The following is a 19,639-nucleotide window of genomic DNA, read 5'->3' on the forward strand; positions in this document are numbered from 1 at the left end:
CTGGAGTGGGGTGCCATTGCCTTCTCCGGATGTGGTCTCTAGGGAGGGATGAAATAGCAGTTCCCTCCTTTTTCAGGGCTGGTATCAGCAAAGGGAAGGCTTCTCTGCAGAGCTGGAGTTACTTGGCCAGGGTTGCCCAGCTACTGTGTAGCAGAACTCTGTGAGCTGGGACTACGCGGAGGTAGCGGAGGACAAAGGACATGTAACAGCTCAGTATGGTGCATACTGGCCGTATGTTTGGGCCCTGAGTTGGGGGTGAGGATGCAGCAGCAAATGATGCTGAGTCCCTGTCCCGTAGGGCTTGTTTTTAGTGGGGGCACCAGCAGTAAGCAGTTAACTAGCCAGGAACATGTGTGCAGGTGTGGATGAGTGCTGAGAAATGCAAGGTACAGAGTAAGGGCTACTTAAAGAGTGGTGGGGAAGAGGTCTCTCTTACTTTTTATTAATTTATTTTTGGCTGTGTTACGTCTTTGTCGCTGTGCGGGCTTTTCTCTAGCTGTAGTGAGCGGGGGCCACTCTCCAGTTGCAGTGCCATGGCTTCTCTTGTGGAGCACAGGCTCTAGGGTGCATGGGCTGCAGAAGTTGCAGCTCGTGGGCTTCGTAGTTACGGCGCCTGGGCTTTAGAGCGCAGCCTCAGTAGTTGGGGTGCGTGGATTTAGTTGCTCTGAGGCATGTGGAATCTTCCTGGACCAGGGATCAAACCTGTATCTCTTGTTTTGGCAGGTGGATTCTTTACCGTTGAGCCACCAAGGAAGCCCCAAAAGGGATCTCTTTTAGATAGAGCACTTGGGAACGGTCTCCCTGACAAGAGGGTGCTGGAGCAGAGACCTGGATGAAGTAAAGAGGGGTCTGCAGAGCATTGGGGGAGTAGCATTCTAGGCAGAGGGAATGGCAAGTCCAGTGGCCCTGAGTCAGGCACATAGCGATTCTGAGGAGCAGGAAGAGGCCAGTAGAAAGGGGGAGCTAGATGTAAGGCAGGTGGCCAGAGAGGCAGGCAGAGCCAGGAGGGGCAGGGGCCGGTAGAGGCTGAATGAGAGGAAGTTACCAGGCCATTAAGGGAGTGTCCTAATCTGGCTTTTAAGATCACTCTGGTTGCCATGAGGGGAAAAAAAAAAGCACAGCTCTGGGGCTGAAAGACCAGCATTCAGTACTGACTCCTTCCTTTGCTGTCAGTGTGACTTTGGGCAAGTGTTTAGCGACTCTGGGTACCCTTCCCTGGTTTATGCAAAGGACACTCGTGTCAGCTGTAGGGTTGCTGTGAGGATGAAGTGGGGTGGCTCCCCACACTGGGCCTGGTGTAAGGTACATGCTTTCTGGGACATGGTTCCCTTCCTTGGATGCCCTTCATGGGCACCAGCACAGAATGGGGGCTTTGGGAGCTGCCTCAGATTTTTGGAGCATTCCAGGCTCTGATCTGTGGACTGAGAATCGGCTGTGTTCTGGGGTCTCTTAAGGAGGGTGTGATGTTCATTGATTGACTTGGTAGCTGCAGAGGCTGCTCCGCTGAAGCCCTTGGGGATAAGTTCTAAGCTAGACCAGGCCACTGCTGGGGTGATGTTCTGAGGTGAACCGCAGGCGGCCGAGGGTGACGGCCGCGTGCACCTGCAGGGCGGGTCACACCAGCCTGTGCGTCAGTAAATCCCCCCAACGGAGATGTGGTGACATTTACTTGAAAAGAGGCCCAGAGGGTAAATCCCCAAACTGGGTCACGGCTGGAAGGATCAGATTTCTTTAATAGGTGGGGTTTTGCACATTTTTATGTGGAGCACAGAAACATTGGAGGCAAAAATCATTAAAAATACCAGGCTGAGATTTAGGACTAATATTACAATGGAATATTAGACTTAATAATTAAGTAATACATTTAATCTAGCTTCCAGATCACCGTCAAGATGCAAAGGATGAATGTGTCTCCAGGGGAAACTGGTTTATGTGCAGTTTTTCAGAAATCATAGGATCTGTGGTTTTAGAAGGAACGTTAACAGTCACGTTGCATGAATTACCGCCACTACAAGCTTGGCAGCGTCCGGCAGTAATCACCTCATCCATTCAAAGAACATTATTGAGCACACAGCGTGGGGCATGGCTTGCGCTGGATTCTGGGCATGTAATTCCTCAGGAAATTCATGTTCTAGGACAGGCATGATTATATACATAAACTCTGAATGCTAGTTTGTTCTAGGACGCGCGTGCTTATATACATAAACTACACTTCAGTCATGTCTGATGCTTGCGACCCCACGAACTGAGGCCTGCTAGGCTCCTCTGTCCATGGGATTCTCCAGGCAAGAATACTGGAGTGAGTTGCCATTTCCTCCTCCACGGGATCTATAAATAAAGTAATACATTGCAATTTGTGCTAATTTGGAGAGTACAGAAGTTGAACAATTCCTTGGGCAAAGCACTCACCACTTTTCTCTGGGTTCCTCTTACTATTAGAAAGACCTTCCTCCTGCCAAATTAGAATCATGTCCTACTGGTTTTCATTCATGGAATGTAGGTCTGCCCCATTGGGGCCCATTGTAAGCCCTTCTCCGTATTTAGTCCTTGGTGTGTTTCCTTGTGAATTTCCAGGCTCTGGTGGAGGTGGGGGATCCCTCTGCCATCTTGATCTCACTCCTCTGCCGTCCCTATGGGTTCTCTTCTCCAGGGAGAGGATGTTTTAGGGGCTGTAGAGGGTAGGGCTGGATCGCGTCCCCTCTCTCCTGTCTGCTCAGTACCACTGAGGTCACACAGTGTATCACTGAGTGCTCTCAGGTTGGTCCAGGTCCAGCTGGGTTTCCTCCCTCCATCTCACATCTGGCTGATTTTCAGAGGCAGATGCAAGAGTCCAGATTGCCCCAAGTCTGTTCTACCTGCCTACCTGCAGAGATTGCTCTGAAGCTGGAAGCTCAGTGCTCTGTCAACCAGCACATTCCCCACTCCGCTCAGCTTGGTTTTAGCCGTACTTTTGATCAACGTCCTCACTCAAGTCCTCCTTTTAACTCAGACCTTCCTTTAACTCCTTGCTCCAGTGCTACCTGGCAAATTCGGATTCAGTAGGTCTGGGGTGTGGACACCAGGAGGCTCTGTTTTACAAGCTTCCTGTATTATTCTGATTGCAGTCAAGTATAGCTATCACTGATAGAAGGTAGTGACATATTGAGCAGGCCGAGGACAGAACCCAGTGACATGTCACTGGAAATTTCCTTTGGGGTTGACATCATTGACTTGTGTGTGCCCTTGGGTGTCATTAGTCAAGGAGTCTCTAATCCATCTACTTGTCATTGTATCAGACTGTCTTTCTGCATCTTGTCTTTTCTCTGAATAACTAGCCTAGGACTCATATGAACCTTGCTGGCACTTTCTCATTGAACATCATTTTCTTGCCCAGGTACCCAGAAACCTTGATCAGTCAAGTGAGGACTGAGGCATGTTTAATCATTCTTCTCTTCTAGGAACACTTTGCTACTTGGCTTCCAAGATCCATCACATTCTTGAGTTTCATACCTCATTAGCAGTGCCTTCTCATACTTGTTTGCAAAGTCCAGCTGCCTCTTGAACTTCTGAATTCTGGAGAAGCCCCTTGTTTCTCTTCACTCAGGCTCTGGGAATTCTCATTCAGGCTCAGGGCCTCAAGCATCATTGATCACTGATGACTTCCAAATTTACATCTGTGGTCCTGCCCTCTTCTGAACCCCAGTCTCATGCCCAGCATCTCTGCTGAAAGGCCCATCAGGCTTCTGGAGCTTCATAGCCCAGAGAAACACTGCCGATTTCTCCCCTCACACCTTCTCTTCCCAGTTGCAGGAGATAGCGGCTCGGTCCTCTTCACTTGTTTGGGTGTTCTTGACACCCTTGTCTTTTCTTCTCATACCACATTCAGTCTGTCGGCAAACACTGTCAGCTCTGTTTTGAAACTGCACTGAGAATATGATTTCTTCCAACCACCTCCACTTCTACACACTAGTCTAAGCTGCAGCCTTTTGCCTCTGTTAGTGCAGACGTCTCCACTGTTCCCCAGCCTCTGCTCTCGTGCCTCCACTCCCAGCCCTGGCCGTCTCCAAACAGCAGCCAAAGTGATTCTTTTATTTATTTATTTATTTTTATTATTACTTTTTCTATTTTTGGCCGCACTCACAGCTTACGAGATCTTAGTTCCTTGACCAGGGTTTGAACCTGGGTCCCTAGCAGTGAAAGCGTGGACTTCTAACCACTGGACTGCCCAGAGTGATTCAAGCATAAGGCAGAATCCTGTCGCGTCTCTACTTCAAGCCCTCCAGTGCATTTACCGTCTCACTCAAAGCTGAGTACAGTACTGTTACTTTCTGGTCCTTCTTTCCCACGCTGCGCCCGCCCCTGATGCGCTCCAGCCCCAGCTCATCGTCTTGAGTTCCTCCGCCGTCTCGGATGGACCCACCACCCCAGGGTCTTCGTGCCACTCGGCCCCTGAGAGGTGTGTTCTTCTGTAGAGGTCCCACACAGCTGCTTTCCTCTGCTTTCTGGTCTCTGCTCCAGGGCCCCTTCGTCTGTGGGCCTCCCTGGCCTGTTTGAAGCAGCCACTTCTCACGTTAGTCCCAGTCCCTTCCGTGTGCTTTCCCCTCATTCTGTGTTGTCAAAGGACTTACCACTCAAACGGATTTTTTTTTTCCCCCTAAACAGGGACTTCTGTTTACTACTACACTCTAGCGCTTAGAATATTAACTGACATGTAATACCATTCAAGAAACATTGCTTGTGGGAGAATGAATGTGCAAAGGGAAGATGAAAGCGTTCTTTTCAACCCTGGCTCTATCATTCAGACCTCTAGTAAGCATATTATCAGTTCTTATAGCCTAAAAGGAAGTAAAGTGATATGTGGTTTCTGGTATCTGATATGGTAAGGGGTTCATTCAGTGTAGAAACAGCAGATTTCTAACATCCAGGGGGAAAAAAAATTATTTCTGGTGTATAAGCGGTAATCTGTGTATGTCTGTCTTGACTTAGGGAAGAATTGGGGATATCTTCCCTTTTCCGTTTTGCCCAGTGTTTATACCCTTTCCCTGCTTTGTGTGGGATTTTATGCAATTTGAGTTCCCCAACCTAGATTGAACCCTGGGCCCTCGGCAATGGGAGCGAGGAGTCCTAACCACTGGACTGCCAGGGAATTCCCATGGTAATGCTTTTGACTTAATTCTTAGGTAGGGGCACGAGGCTGGGTGATAGATCACTGACAGTCGTAAGTGGGGCTACACTGTTGGGGGCAAGGGGGAGACTCGGCTTTTCCAAGTGGGAAAAGTGCGCTTCCCTGGTCCTCAGTGTGAACTCTTGGTTTCTCCTGTGCCTCCTGCCACCGCTCACACAGCACCAGCCCTCTTCGTGGAGGGCAAACCTGGCCTGGCTTGTCTGACCTGGAAGCTCTTTGAGGGCAGGAGCCTGTCTTCTTCAGTTTATTATGCTCAGGTCTAGCATGGTCGGATCCGGGTGCTCGTGACCACGTGAATGAGAATGTGCGGGAGAACTGTATACATTGTGGCAGACCCCATGAGCTGGGGCACAGTGCTGGCCCTGGCAGGTGGGATGGCCATGAGAGGAGCTCTCTAGTCTTTATCACTTTTCTCCCTGGCTGTCCTGGGGATAAGGGTGAGTCTTTTTGCTGGAGGCCTTCCCCCTGACCACTGTCTGTAATGCCAGTCTTCACTTCAGAACCCTCCGGTTGCTGCCTGTCACGATTGTACAATAGGCTCAACCTGGAAGAACTTTCCCGATTTTTCCCAGGAAGGAAAAGCTAGACAAGGAGATTCAGTGATTCAAGCAATTCATAACGGTGGTGGTCAAGGTAGCCAGAGGGAAGTGGTAGGTGGATGCGGTTACCCAGGTAACTTAAAGAGAAAAATGCTTGCCTCCCCTGAAAAAGTACTTGAAGGAGACATTTCTGAGATGCCGAGAATACTTTTGAAGGCTTCATTTCGTGGACTGAAATGTAAGTTTGCATCTCTTTCTCAATTGTCCATGTGATCCCCACAGGTTCTCTGTTGCAGTTGAAAATCTGCAAACTGAACAGCTTTTGTTGAGTATCTAGAAAGTCAGCCTATGCTCTGAGGTGTTGTAAACAGTATGCTCAGCAAAGGCATGATGTATGTTAGGGGAAAAAAAACTTAATTTTTCTCTTTTTGTATGTCCCGGTAAACTTTTTTGCAGAGAAATTTATCAGGAATGAAAATTCAGGTGGATCAAAAATTGAGTGTCTTTGTTGTCCACCCTCAGATACCGCAGTCCTACCCTGGGCCAGGAAGATGCCCTGGAGGAAGAAATGACATCCCACTCCAATATTCTTGCCTGGAGAAATCCCATGGACAGAGGAGCCTGGTGACTACAGTCCACAGGGTTGCACAGAGTTGGACATAACTGAAGTGACTTAGCATACATGCATTCTCATTTTAGGCACCAGTCCAGGCCCAGTTATTAGAAATGAAAATAGTAGTCAGTCATGTCTGACTCTTTGCAACCCCATGGACTGGTGCCCACCTCTGTTCATGGAATTCTCCAGGTAAGAATACTGGAGCGGGTTGCCATTTCCTTCTCCAGGGAATCTTCCTGACCCAGGGATTGAACCCAGGTCTTCTGCACTATAGGCAGATTCTTTACCATGTGAGCCACCAGGGAAGCCCAGTTATTAGACAGGGCTGGATAAAAATTGAAACCCCAAACCTCACTTTGCTTTAAAATGTTTGCCTTGCCTGGCACAGTCAACCTTGGGCCCCTGGAGAGAGGAAGGGCCTTTGCCCCCTGCTTCCTCCTGTCCCCCCTCCCCAATCCCCCAGAGGTTTCTCTCCCACTTCCTGCCAGGGCAGAAATGTGGGTGCAGCTTTGCTCTCTGAGCCTGGCAGGTGGTAAAGGGGATGGTGCCTTGGCCCTTTTGAAGTTTTCCCAAGGTCCCTCTGCCTTGCAGTTCCCTTCCTCTGGGTGGGCATCCCTGTTCTAGGTGGCCACCCAGTACCCCTGCCCAGACCTGGTGTCTCCGAGCTTCCTCAGGGATCCTCTTGAAACTTCCTTACTAGGTAGTTCCTTTCTTTTGGATGAAAAGAAATCTGCTCCCTTATCTAGGAAGTGGAGTCACACAACACAGCAACTGCTGAGAAGTCTCATACCATAACCCAGCCCCTCACCCCCTTGATTTCACTGAGGTGTGCAAGAGAAGGAAGTTCTTTGCTTCGTGGTGTGTGTGTGTGTGTGTATGTGTGCATGCGCACACAGTAGGAGGTCATCTCCTATTCACTTGGGTTTTCAGATTGTGATCAGTAAAGTCTGAGGTAAGACTATCATATTTTTCTTAACATTTTAGAGACAGGTATATGTTTCCCAGGTGGTGCTAGTGGTAAAGAACCTGCCTGCCAATGCAGGAGACATAAGAGACTTGGGTTTGATCCCTGGTCAGGAAGATCCCCTGGAGAAGGGCATGGCAACCCACTCCAGTATTCATGCCCGGAGAACCCATGGACAGAGGAGCCTGATGGGCTGTATAGTCCATAGTGTTGCAAGGAGTTGGACGCGACTGAATGACTTAACACGCATGCACGCACATATGATGTTACACTGGAAACAAGAACAGTCTTGCCCACTGCTGCTTTTTCTCTTTAGACAGTAGGGCATTGTGGTTGGAACACTGCTCTGGGCTCAAACCCCCGCTCTGCCACTTTCTCACCTGGGTTGCCTGGCAAGTTACTCCATCTCTGGGTCTGTGTCCTGCCATGGAAAATAGTCATACCTGGAAAGTTAACTGTGAGGGGGAAATTATCCAGGTAGCTCTGAGCCTGGCAGTCAGTGCTCAGTCGTGTAGCTCTTAACATGGCCTTCATCCCACAATTCAGCATCACCACAGGACCCCCAACAGCTTCCTTAGCCCATAGCGTGAGCTTTCTGAATTCACACGTGAGCCTCCTCTGCTCAGAATGCCTTCAAACCCAGCCATGCTCCGCCAGCCTCTGTCTCCTCTCACCACTTGTGACAGTCACATGTGCACCCCGCGGTGGGCCAGGTCCACCTTGTCTCTGCCCTTGCTGACATGACCTTCTGCCCCTCCTGTGTACACTCATGTAACACACACTAATACCTCTTCCCAGAACCCTCCTACTAACCTGTCCCCCCTCTAGACTAGCTCCTGAGGGTGTCCCCATACGTTCACTCTGAATATCCATGACTTGCACAGTATCTGGCACCTCTCAGGTGATTCCCAGGAAACTGTTTGCTCAGGAACTGAATGAGTTGTGCATCTCTGAAGCTCTAGGATACAGTGATCACCTACCACTACATTAGACTTTGTTTGGGTTTTTTTTTTTTTTTTTGGCTTTAGTTGCAGGGACACTGTGATCAGAGTCTCTATTACATATTTCAGTTTAAACTTTTTACTTAGGAATATTCTGGATATGTTTCTCATCTTCTGCACATGGACACAAAATACCCGGAGAGTGGCTCGGAACATGCTGGGTTTTTGAAAAATGACACTTTCGCAGGTGGCTGTGTTTCCTTGTTCGAAGAGGCAGTTGCTCCACCCAGGTGGTGGTGGTGGTGGTTTCCTGGCCTGAGCGCGGTACCAGCGAGGGCACCACATGGCTGGCCTCCCCATCAGAGGCTCGGTTGCAGGATTTTCTGGAGCCCTGAGAGACAGCTGTCTCTCTTCTTCTTCCTCACCACAAAAGCAGGTCATGGCCATTTTTTATCTTCAAGAAAGGATTACTTGAATCTCACCATGACCTTTTCTGACAAGAAAAATACGGGAAACCACATGTCTTGAAAGCGTCTGGTCTTCCTTTAACCTCGTGTCTCTTTGCCAGGCTGTGAGTTATGCTGCCCTGCGCCCTTACATCTCTCTGAACTGCTCAGGTCCCAGCAAGCTCCTGTCTCTCTACATCCTCTCCCTGGATTCTGCAGCAGTTCCTTAGACAGATGGGGGTTCTGGGGTGTGCAGAGCAACTTTGTCCTGTAACATCTGTAGAGGATCTCTGATGACTTGTTGGGGGCAGGTGGCCCTGTGGCCCAGCTTGGACTTCCTGTGGTCATTGTCACCAGCTTTCCAGGGCCACCCCCTCCAAGTAGCTCATTTTCTTGAAACTGTCCTGTCTTGGCATTCTTTCTCAAGTAGGGAAATGCTGCTCCCCCTCTTACTCTAGGAAAACTGGTGCCCGTTTCACCCAGTGTAGTGTAGAGAGGGTGGGTGAGGTGGGACGCAGGATCATAAATCTCAAAGGGGCCCATCTGGCCTGGCTGTGCCTGCACATTCCATAGGCTTGTCTCTGTTTCTCATCCAGCCGCTGGAAGGAATGTGCTCGTATATGCCAAAGCAGAAGAGTCCCAGACCTTGGGGGCTTATTGATGCTATTTTTGCTTTTTTTTTTTTTTGCCATGTGAGTTGAGAGAAAAGAAAGTGAAGCTTGCCAGGTGGCACACAGAGGTCGCTCTGTGCTGCTGGGGAAAACCACAGATACTCCTGAGGTTTATGGGTTTGAAACCCTCCTGGAGCTTCGCTTGCATGTTCATATCTGCACGTGTGTAGAAACCTCTTACAGGAAGAAACAGTAACTCAGAACATAGTCCTTGATGGCAGAACCCTGGAAAGAAATGACTTAAATTCCAGAGATTATTGAATGCAGGAGGTGCTGATGAGTAGATGGAAGCTGGAGGGAAGATGGGCTGGTTTTTCACATCCTGACTGAGACATACCAGGGTCTTCTCAGGTGGTGCTAATGGTAAAGAACCTGCCTGCCAAGGCAGGAGATGTGAGAGAGAGGAGTTCGATCCCTGGGCAGGGAAGTTCCCTTGGAGGAGGACACGGCAACTCACTCCAGTATCCTTGCCTGAAGAATCCCCTGGACGGAGGAGCCTGATGGGCTACAGTCCATGGAGTTGCACAGAGTCAGACAGCTGTGCTGCAGTGGCTGAGCACACGCACACTGAGACTTACCAGGCCTCTCAGACCACTGAAGGATGAGACCTCACCGAGAACGGGACGTGGTTTAGTAAGTGGAAAGTAATCCAGGACCCGTGACTCCCTGGTGACCAGAGTGCCTGGTCGGGTTTCTAAGCAGCAGCCGGGCCCCTGGCCTGGTTGAGGTGTGTAATCTCGGCCACGTGGCGGCCGACCTGCGCCTGGCTGCTTCTCTCTGCTCTCTCCTCTGCTTCACCACTTCTTTGTACTCTTGGCTCCCACCCGCTCGTGGCTTCTGCTTACTCCTGACCTCTCTCTCCCTTCTGCCTTTACTCTGAGTGCCTTTCAGGTGACTTCCCATTTCTGGAGAAAGAAGGTTGATTGGCAGGTCAGTTCCTCCCACCTCCGTAAGACATCATCCTACGTGGGCGTGGCTTTCTTGGAAGAGGGTCCCGCAGGCCAAGTGCCAGAGCAAAATAGATTTCTCTCCAAAGCTGTTGGTTAGAGGCCCCTCCAGCGTGCTGCTATAGCAGCGGTCCCCGACATTTTGGGCACCAGGGACCGGTTTCGGGGAAGACAGTTTTTCCACGGGATGGGCTGGGGCCGGGGGGACGGTATGGTTTAGGCGGTAGTGCAGTGACGGGGGAGTGGCACAGCAGGCTTGGCTTGCTTGCTTCTTGCTGTGTGGCCCCGGTTCCTAACAGGCCGTGAGCCAGGGACTCTGTTCTATAGCATCCGCTGTCGTCCTCTTGGTCTAGTAATGATGAAATGATGATGCTGATCAACTTTGATTGAATTCTTGTTATTTGCCAAAGACGTAGCCTAATATTTCAATTTACTTGGATTATTTTCTACATCCTCATAGTAACCTTATGATGTAAGGTACCATTTCACAGATGTGGAAATTGAGGTTTAGGCAGGTTTGGTACCTTAACCAAGATCACTCTGGTGTAAGTAGTGCAACTGAAAGTCAAGACAACGTAGTCTATACTGCAGCATCCTCTCTGTCTGTCTGTCTTACAGTTAACCCTTGTCTGTTGTTCAGTTGCCAAGTCGTGTCCAACTGTTTGTGACCCCATGGGCTGCAGCACGTCAGGATTCCCTGTCCCTCACCATCTCCTGGAGTTTGCCCAAGTTCATGTCCATTGCATCAGTGATGCCATCCAGCCATCTCATCCTCTGAGGCCCTCTTCTTCTTCAGTCTTTCCCAGCATCAGGGTCTTTTCCAAGGAGTCAGTTCTTCACATCAGGTGGCCAAAGTGTTAGAGCTTTAGCTTCAGCATCGGTCCTTCCAATGAATATGCAGGACTGATTTCCTTTAGGATTGACTGGTTTGATCTCCTTGTTGTCCAAGGGACTCTCAAGAGTATTCTCCAGCACCACAGTTCAAAAGCATCAATTCTTTGGTGCTCAGCCTTCTTTATGGTCGAACTCTCACATCCATACATGACTACTGGAAAGGACATAGCCTTGACTCTACAGACCTTTGTTGGCAAAGTGACGTCTTTGCTTTTTAACACACTGTCTAGGTTTGTCGTAGCTCTTGTCTGAAGTGAAAGTAGCTCAGTCGTGTCTGACTCTGTGATCCCATGGACTATACAGTCCATGGAATTTTCCAGGCCAGAATTCTGGAGTGGGTTGCCATTTCCTTCTCCAGGGGATCTTCCCAACCCAGGGATCGAACCCAGCTCTTGTCTATATACTACCCCTTTTCTGGATTCCAAGGGAAATTGCAGGTGAGCCAGGGAGCTTGAGGACAGGATGGTTCGTGCAGAAGGAGACTGGAATGCTCTCTGCCACACCCTAGAGCAGGTTTGTCTGAGTGGCTGGAATTTCAGTCTCCCTTGTATGGTGACAGATGCACATCAGTACCTTTCTTGTTTGTTGACTCTCTAAACTTCTGTTATAATGATATTGCCTCAGCTGTGTTCCATTAATGTATCTTATTTCTTAGACACCTATTGGTCTCCTTGCTTAGTTCTGCGAGATACCATCTAGTACTTCGGGGATAGTGGAAATCTCCTATTTTCACTGGTGAATCATCACTTAAAAACTCCAGATTCATATGCCAAGACCTAGTTGTCTTATAGCCAATTTGTGGACTGGCTAATTTGCTGAAAGTATTTGTTTCAACTTTTTAAATTGACTGCTGTTCATTTTGTCTTTATAGCAGCACTTTGCTATGGTCAATTTGTTTTTGCTTCTGCTGCCCGCTGCAGCAACAGCTATAGACTTGGAGATGACTGAGAGTCACAAGAATACAGATACAGGTATAGATAGTACGGGCTTCCCTGATAGCTCAGTTGGTAAAGAATCTGCCAGCAATGCAGGAAACCCTGGTTCGATTCCTGGATAGGGAAGATCCGCTGGAGAAGGGATAGGCTACCCACTCCAGTATTCTTGGGCTTCCCTTGTGGCTCAGCTGGTAAAGAATCCGCCTACAATGTGGGAGACCTGGGTTTGTTTGATTCCTGGGTTGGGAAGATCCCCTGGAGAAGGGAAAGGCTACCCACTCCAGTATTCTGGTCTGGAGAATTCCATGGACTGTATAGTCCACGGGGCTGCAAAGAGTCAGACACAACAGAGTGATGTTCACTTTCACTTTCACGCAGATATTATGAATATGAAGAATTCTTATGAATGCTTATTTATACTAATTTTTCTTAATATAATCTTAATATATGAACAGGTTTCCCAGGTGGTGCCAGTGGTATAGAACCCACCTACCAATGCAGGAGGCGTAAGAGAGAGGGGTTCAATCCCTGGGTTGGCAAGATTGCCTGGAGGAGGAGTTTGCACCACACTCCAGTATTCTTGCCTGGAGAATCCCATGGACAGAGAATCCATGGGTTTGCAAAGAGTCTGACATGACTGAAGTGACTTAGCATGCATGCAATGTATTAACAAAGAATATGTGTATAGGAGATCCGCCTATAGTCTTGAGACTGTGGTATTTGAATATATTCTTCTTGTGACTTGCAGTCTTGGTCTCTGGCTTTCTCTCTCATTCTGCCTCTTTCCTTTTCTGTCTTTGCTGTTGCTATTCAGATTTTCACCTTCACATCAACCATCACAATTGACTAAAGGAATAAGTACATGCGGACAACTACTCTGCTTCTCATCCATTTATCCTTATTCCAATTAGATTCTACTTCAGAGGATATTTTCTGAGCTTACACGCAAAATCTAGTGCCCTTGACGTCTTTGACTCCCAGGGCTTTGCTGCAGGATACACGCAGGAGGAAGAGGAGGACTTCCTAGTGGGGTACATACAGGCTGTGTGTGTTCTCACATCAGCAGTAGTTTGGGGTGCAAAGGAGGGCAGCCAGTTGACATTTTGTATGTTTATTTTTTTCAATAAGTTTGAGTTTTAAAAAGTTGTTAATTTAAACCCAAGGACGGAACATTCAAGTCAATATGGAGAACTAGAGCTAAAATCATGTCCGGATTGTCAGTGACATAGACAAAACCTAAAAGTTCCTTCCATAACTGCTTGTTTCATAAATGATGCTGAGTTGATAGTGAGTCAACATGAATGAGACTATTTACACTGACTCAGTCGCTGTGTGGACTGGAAATATCAACTAGCTGAGGAAAGGTATCGTTAAATCTAACACTTGTCTCTTCACCTTCCCATCCCACTTCCCGTCTGTTTCCCAGCCCACCCCCAACACTTTTTTCCCAGTGTAAATTGGGAGCTTTAGTTTTTGTTGTTTTAAATAAAAACTCAAATGGATACATTTTATTTCTTTTTTTCCTTTTTTTTTTTTAAATTGAAGGATAATTACAATACTGTGTTGGTTTCTGCCAAATGTCAACTTGAACTAGCCAGCCATAAGTGTACCTATGTCCCCTCCCTCTTGAACCTCCCACCTCCTACCCCATGCCACCCCTCTGGGTGGTCACAAAGCCCCAGTTTGAGTTCCCTGCGTCATACAGCAAATTCCCACTGGCTATCTATTTTACACGTGTTAGTGTATATGTTTCCATGCTGCTGTCTCCAGAGGGCTTTAGTTTTGGTTGTGCTTGTGTGTGTGTGTGTCTGTGTATGTACCCATACGTGCAGCGATAAAGCCCAGTGTATCCAGCGCTTTGTTTTGTTGTGTGGAACTCTTCAGGTGCAAATCGGCTCCACATAGAACCCGTTTACGCAGTCATGGAGTCTAAGGCTCCTGAGTGACTTGCAGAACTCATGGTCAGGCCAGGATCTAATATCAGCAGGATTTCTCTCCCTACTCTCGTTACTCGCTGCTCGCTGCAGACTGACTTTCTCTACAAAGTGAAACACACAGCATGGGGCTCCAGAGTTGAACCTTTTATAGCTTCAGACTCTAGAGACAGATATTTATTCTAAATCCTGGGGTTGAGGAAGGGGAATTTCAGGCTTTCTGACTCTCACCCAGGTGGGTGGGGTTATGTGAGAACTCTGAGTAGCTCATGGAGTGGGTTTGGGGAGAGTGGACCTTTACAAGGAGGAGGGGGCCCTGTTCCCAGAAGAACAGGGCGGTGCCCTCTTCTAGGTTCCTAGAAGCCTAGGTGTCTGCTGCCGGCGGGCTTGCACATTCCTGAGGATTTACCACGAATCTGAGTGTCTATTTTAAATCCCTTGGCTGACTTAACTGTAATCTTAGATTTTTTTTTTTTTTCCTTCCGGCATCTTGTTAACTATACAAGCTTTAATTATAATTACTCTTCAGCTGGCATGTTCTAGCACTTCTTACTCATTTGTCAAATTGAGCTTAACACAATCAAAAAGTCCAGGGAAAGACCCCATCTTTGAGACAGCAGAAGGCTGAACTGTCAGCTGCCCATCATTTTTGTAATCCACAGTCTTGTTGCCTCGATTATGTTCAGCTCCTCTTTGGTTGCTCTGTGTAGTTAGAAGCAGTAAGACTGCTCTTTAGTGACTATTTGGAGGCATTGCACAGGTGAAAAAGTCTTTTTTTCTATCTCCAATCAGGTAAGCCATCCTAATCCTAAGAAAAAGAAGACCAGGCATTGACTGCCACACTTTGTGTTTTAAGATTTGAGTTGGTTTCCAACAGATAACTACCTGGAATTCATTAAAAATAAAGTTCTTGGTCGTCTTTTCTGTCCTTTGCAGAATTTTATTTCCTCCGAGCTCTCAGTATCTGGCTCCAGCCCTGTCTTTTGCCACAATGTAGGATTAAATGAGTAGGATCTGCAGTCCAGCTCGGGCCCCAAATGATTGTTGTTTCCATGGAAACAGTTGAAGGCCTCTCAATTAAAACTGCCCCTGCAGGCTGGGGAATCTAAAAGTATGAAAATGAGTTTGTCTGAGAAGCCAAATTCTCATATTCCAAGTTAAACCCAGAGAGGACAGTGCCCCAGGAATCCACTGACAGCTGGAATCGCACTTTTTTTTGCCTTTAAGGGAGGGAATGTCTTGGTATTTCAGGCCCAGGTGTGTGTGTGTATATATGTGTGTGTTGGGTTCCTTGTTTTGCTGAATTCCCCAGATAACTGTCCTTGTTATCCATGGAGCTCTTTGTGTACAGCCATGGATCACCGAAGAGTGTTTGGGAACAATCTGATCTTTGCTCAGACTCTGGTGTGAATCACAAACAACAAGCCCATTAAACATGGATGAAATCATAGAATGGTCTTAAAGTTGGAAGGAACCTAAAGGTCAGTAAGTCCCTATTTCCCCTTCACTTGAGAATCCCTCCTGGAGCCCTGCTGATGGAGGTTCACAGCTTTGATTCCCACGTGAGGGGAAGCAGCCCCATGAAGGGAAGCCCTGGTTTCTCAAGCAGCCTTCTCCAACCCATCACTAGAGACCTGCTGGCATTAGAAAGGTCACTTTATGCTGGAACTGACATCTCTTCCTGTCTGTTCCAGCCTTGGTGCCAGATAAATTGAATCGATGTCTCCCATAATTAAAGTTGACTTTATAAAGTATAAGAATGTTATCACATAGCCCAAAAGCCCTCTCCTCTCCTGGCTGAGTGGGTCTGAAACATCAGGACCTGAAGTATTAACACTTACGTTCATAGGCATTCTGAGGGGAGAGGTTGATTTCTCCCCATTGCGCGACCCTCACCACTTACTGTCACTTAGATTTTGTCTGACTCCTCTTGCAATTTTTTTTTTCCCCCCTCAGCATCGTTTGTGTAGGTGGAGAATTGGTTATGGTATTTCTGTGTTTTCCTTTTTCCCTGTACAGTATTCATAGTTCAGAACTTGGAACTCTAAGAAACACAAGATTGGATCCAGCCATTGGTCTATGCAGTTTCATGAAGGGTGTGGCTGCCTTGTATGATGTCACCCCAGACATTAGTGAATACACCCTACATTCCTAAGTGTTTAATACTCTCTCAGCCCTTCATTTGTGACTTTATTTAAACTCTGGCCTTTTTCATAAGGTTTAATTGAACATTGTAAGGATCCTTTATGCCTCATGTGTACTATTATTAACATTCTATTATTGTCCTTAAGGTTATCCCTGCCTACCCCCGCCCCCCACAAGAAACAAAAACCTTACAAACAAAGTCTCTTGTTCAACATTGCTGCAACTTTAAAATGGGTTAAAACATAAAAACCCTAAACTCCAGTGTTGATTAGTGCTGACTGAGAAGTGCTGGGAAGCAAATACATAGCCTCCATTTGGTAGACAAGGATTATTGAAGTAGGTATTCTGTTCTGGTTCTAAAAAATCAATAGCTGTGAGACCTTCAGCAAGCCACCAGACCTCGCTGTTTCCATTTTCCTCAAGTATAAAAGGAGATGATTGCTTCCTATTCTTCCAGGTTGTTGGGAATGCTTTGAAAACAAATTGTTTAATTTTAAAGGTTTTATAGCAAACTATACCATGGTACTCTGGGGGTATTTTGAGAGCTCAAAACAAACTTAATAAGATAAAAAAAAATATTGATGATATTGGATATTTAAGACTCACAGATTTCCACGGTTTCAAAATAACAGTAGCTGGCCTGTGTAAGAATGAATATTAAATATATACCTTCCATTATAGAGAAAAAATTCTCATATAATTTCTAACATAGATTCTGGGTGGTATTTGATGTGCTATCACACTTAAAAAAAGATTTCAGTAAAGAAGTGGTATTATTTGTGGAGAGATGAAATTACTCTGGGTTCTTTTGGCAGGAGAATAAACAGGTTGCAAGCCGGGGAATAACCTCTGATTTGTAAGTCATTTAAATCCCAGTCCTTAAAAAAAGGGGAGTAAAAAAATACCCTAGTAACTCAACATGGGCAGCCCATCGGTACAATTCACCCAAGTGGGCTTTGGGGATATGAGCTTGATGGGGTCTCCTGACAGTTCAAGGGTAGGCCTGAGGTGAGTTTTTCTCTGGAAAACTTTTAGGGTCTTGGGGCTGGGGCTGTCTGCCATGTTGGCTTTAAGATTGCAGCTCTACCCTTATTTCCTGAGAAATGCCAAGGGCTCGGAGCTGGCCCTGGTCTGGCATCTGCATGCCCCGGGGCTGTAAGGATGACTCCTTTTGGGTGTTGAAAGGTGTTTTTCCTACACATCTGTTTTTCACTCAAGACCACTTGTATTTGGAGATACGGAAAGCCAAGGTAACAACCATATCTTTTCCGTACAGGGTCTAGTGACAGTTTCTTGGGATCATGTCTTCGTTTTATATAGTTTTACTAAAAATATGAACCCATCTAGCCCTTGGAAAGAAAGTAGGTTTTCTTCTCTTTTTCTTTTCTTTTCTCTATTTTATAGTGTTTCTTGACGTGATGTGACGTGATCAGATCACCTGTGAAGGTTTTCCTGGGGTGGGGCAGGAAGAGACCCCAGTGATCATCTGTTCATGCTGGAAAACTGACCCTGCCTCCCAATGCCCTGTTGTCTGCTCTGTCCAACAGGGAGTTCTGTCCAACATCTCTTCCATCACCGATCTCGGCGGCTTTGACCCCGTTTGGCTCTTCCTCGTGGTGGGAGGAGTGATGTTCATCCTGGGATTTGCTGGGTGCATTGGAGCTCTGCGGGAAAACACTTTCCTTCTCAAGTTTGTAAGTACCATACTCCACTTACACACCGAGAGCCAGAGCCTCATCTCACATCAGGAGGACACCCTTTCGAGGCAGGAGTGAGCCGCAACCAAAGGCACTGGCCAGACTGTGGCCTGAGTAATGTTTCTCTTTTAGGAGAGCACTTTAGATGCCCACCACCACCCTCCTCTACCCATGTGCCTGCGTGCTAAGTTACTAAGCTATATCTGACTCCTTGCAACCCTATGGACTATAGCCCACCAGGCTCCTCTGTCCATCGGATTCTCCAGGCAAGAATACTGTGAGTGGGTTGCCATGCCCTTCTGCAGGGGATTTTCTAGACCCAGGGGTTGAACCCATGTCTCTTACGTCTCTTGCATTGGCAGGTGGGTTCTTTATCACTAGCCCCACCTGGAAAGCCCCTCTACCCATGCCTCCTCAATAACATCAGCACCACCCATGGGGGTTTTGTACATGGATATCACAAGTTTGCAGTCCAGCCCTGAAAATAGCTTTAGAACTAAAGTAGGTCTGTATATGTATCTAGTTTTCTTCTTTTGGGTGATTTTTGCCCCCTCTTTTAAGTACATAGTCAGTAGAAAGCTGACTGGCTTTCAGGTAGTTGGTTCAGAGAAGCCAGACATAAGCACAGTGGCTGTGACTTGTCCAGATTAAGTCTGTTAAACAGAAGGCCCTGGTGACTATAGAGAAACAGTAAACATGCATTTCCTATGTTCTCTGCTGGTGCAAAGGTCACCTTTGTGTGACCAGCGTAATTTTTAGATCGCTTGCAGGATATCTGGTGTGATCTGTTAGCATGAATATTTTTGGAGGAGTTTGACTCAGGGGTGGGTAAGTATTAAAAGTCAAGAATGAAAAGGAAAAGCCTCTTCCTTTGGAGATTTCTTCCGCAGGAGATCAAAACGGCATGTGCTTCCCTGTGTGTCTCTGAAGTCAGTTTGGTAGGTGTAGTCAGTGGTCAGGAGTGTGCCTGCCTGTCCGGAGCTTGGCATTCTGGTAGGTGTCTGTCTTATGGCACAACAGCATCCACTTCCCTCTCCAAGAACAGAAAAATGAATTAAAGAAAAAAGACAAACCCACCTTTCCATGGTGAGGGAAGACCGTGACTTGGAGAGATCTGCATTAGTGTTACAGCCGCTGTCCCTGGGCGGCTCCTCTCCCTCTGCTGATGCAGCGTTGTCTAGGGACATGTGCACCTCAAACAAGAGCATCGACTAGAGCTGGTCCCGACAGCCATGCTGCATGGGATTCCCATCTTAGCACTTTCACCATGTCTCCTCTGGCATCTTTTCTTGAATTTCCCTAAGAAAAGCAGACTCAGTTTCACCATCCATCAGTCAGTCAGTCAGTCAGTTCAGTCACTTAGTCGTGTCCGACTCGTTGCGACCCCATGAATCGCAGCACGCCAGGCCTCCCTGTCCATCACCAACTCCCGGAGTTCACTCAGACTCACGTCCATCGAGTCAGTGATGCCATCCAGCCATCTCATCCTCTGTTGTCCCCTTCTCCTCCTGCCCCCAATCCCTCCCAGCATCAGAGTCTTTTCCAATGAGTCAACTCTTCACATGAGGTGGCCAAAGTACTGGAGTTTCAGCTTCAGCATCATTCCTTCCAAAGAAATCCCAGGGCTGATCTCCTTCAGAATGGACTGGTTGGATCTCCTTGCAGTCCAAGGGACTCTCAAGAGTCTTCTCCACCACCACCCGATACTAACTCTTTTTGAATTTGAGCACCTCTGCCTCAGACAAG

The 19,639-nt window shown here is 47.4% G+C and overlaps 1 protein-coding gene across 5 annotated transcripts in view; it reads left to right on the forward strand.

The window, feature by feature from the left end:
* TSPAN5 (tetraspanin 5) overlaps window positions 1-19,639 on the forward strand; it is a 180,502-nt gene that overhangs the window by 147,694 nt on the left and 13,169 nt on the right. For 3 of the 5 annotated variants that reach the window (XR_011567107.1, XM_019962417.2, XM_070791172.1), the window contains exon 3: window positions 17,744-17,890. The exons of the other annotated variants lie outside the window; for them this stretch is intronic. Coding sequence is in view for 2 of the 3 variants with exons in the window: in XM_019962417.2 (XP_019817976.1) it covers window positions 17,744-17,890 (147 nt within the window). In the remaining variant the exon portion in view is untranslated. The remainder of the gene's footprint in view (window positions 1-17,743; window positions 17,891-19,639) is intronic. 5 annotated transcript variants of the gene reach the window in all.

The sequence above is a fragment of the Bos indicus genome, chromosome 6 (assembly GCF_029378745.1).
Source record: "Bos indicus isolate NIAB-ARS_2022 breed Sahiwal x Tharparkar chromosome 6, NIAB-ARS_B.indTharparkar_mat_pri_1.0, whole genome shotgun sequence".
In the NCBI taxonomy this organism is placed as follows: domain Eukaryota; kingdom Metazoa; phylum Chordata; class Mammalia; order Artiodactyla; family Bovidae; genus Bos; species Bos indicus.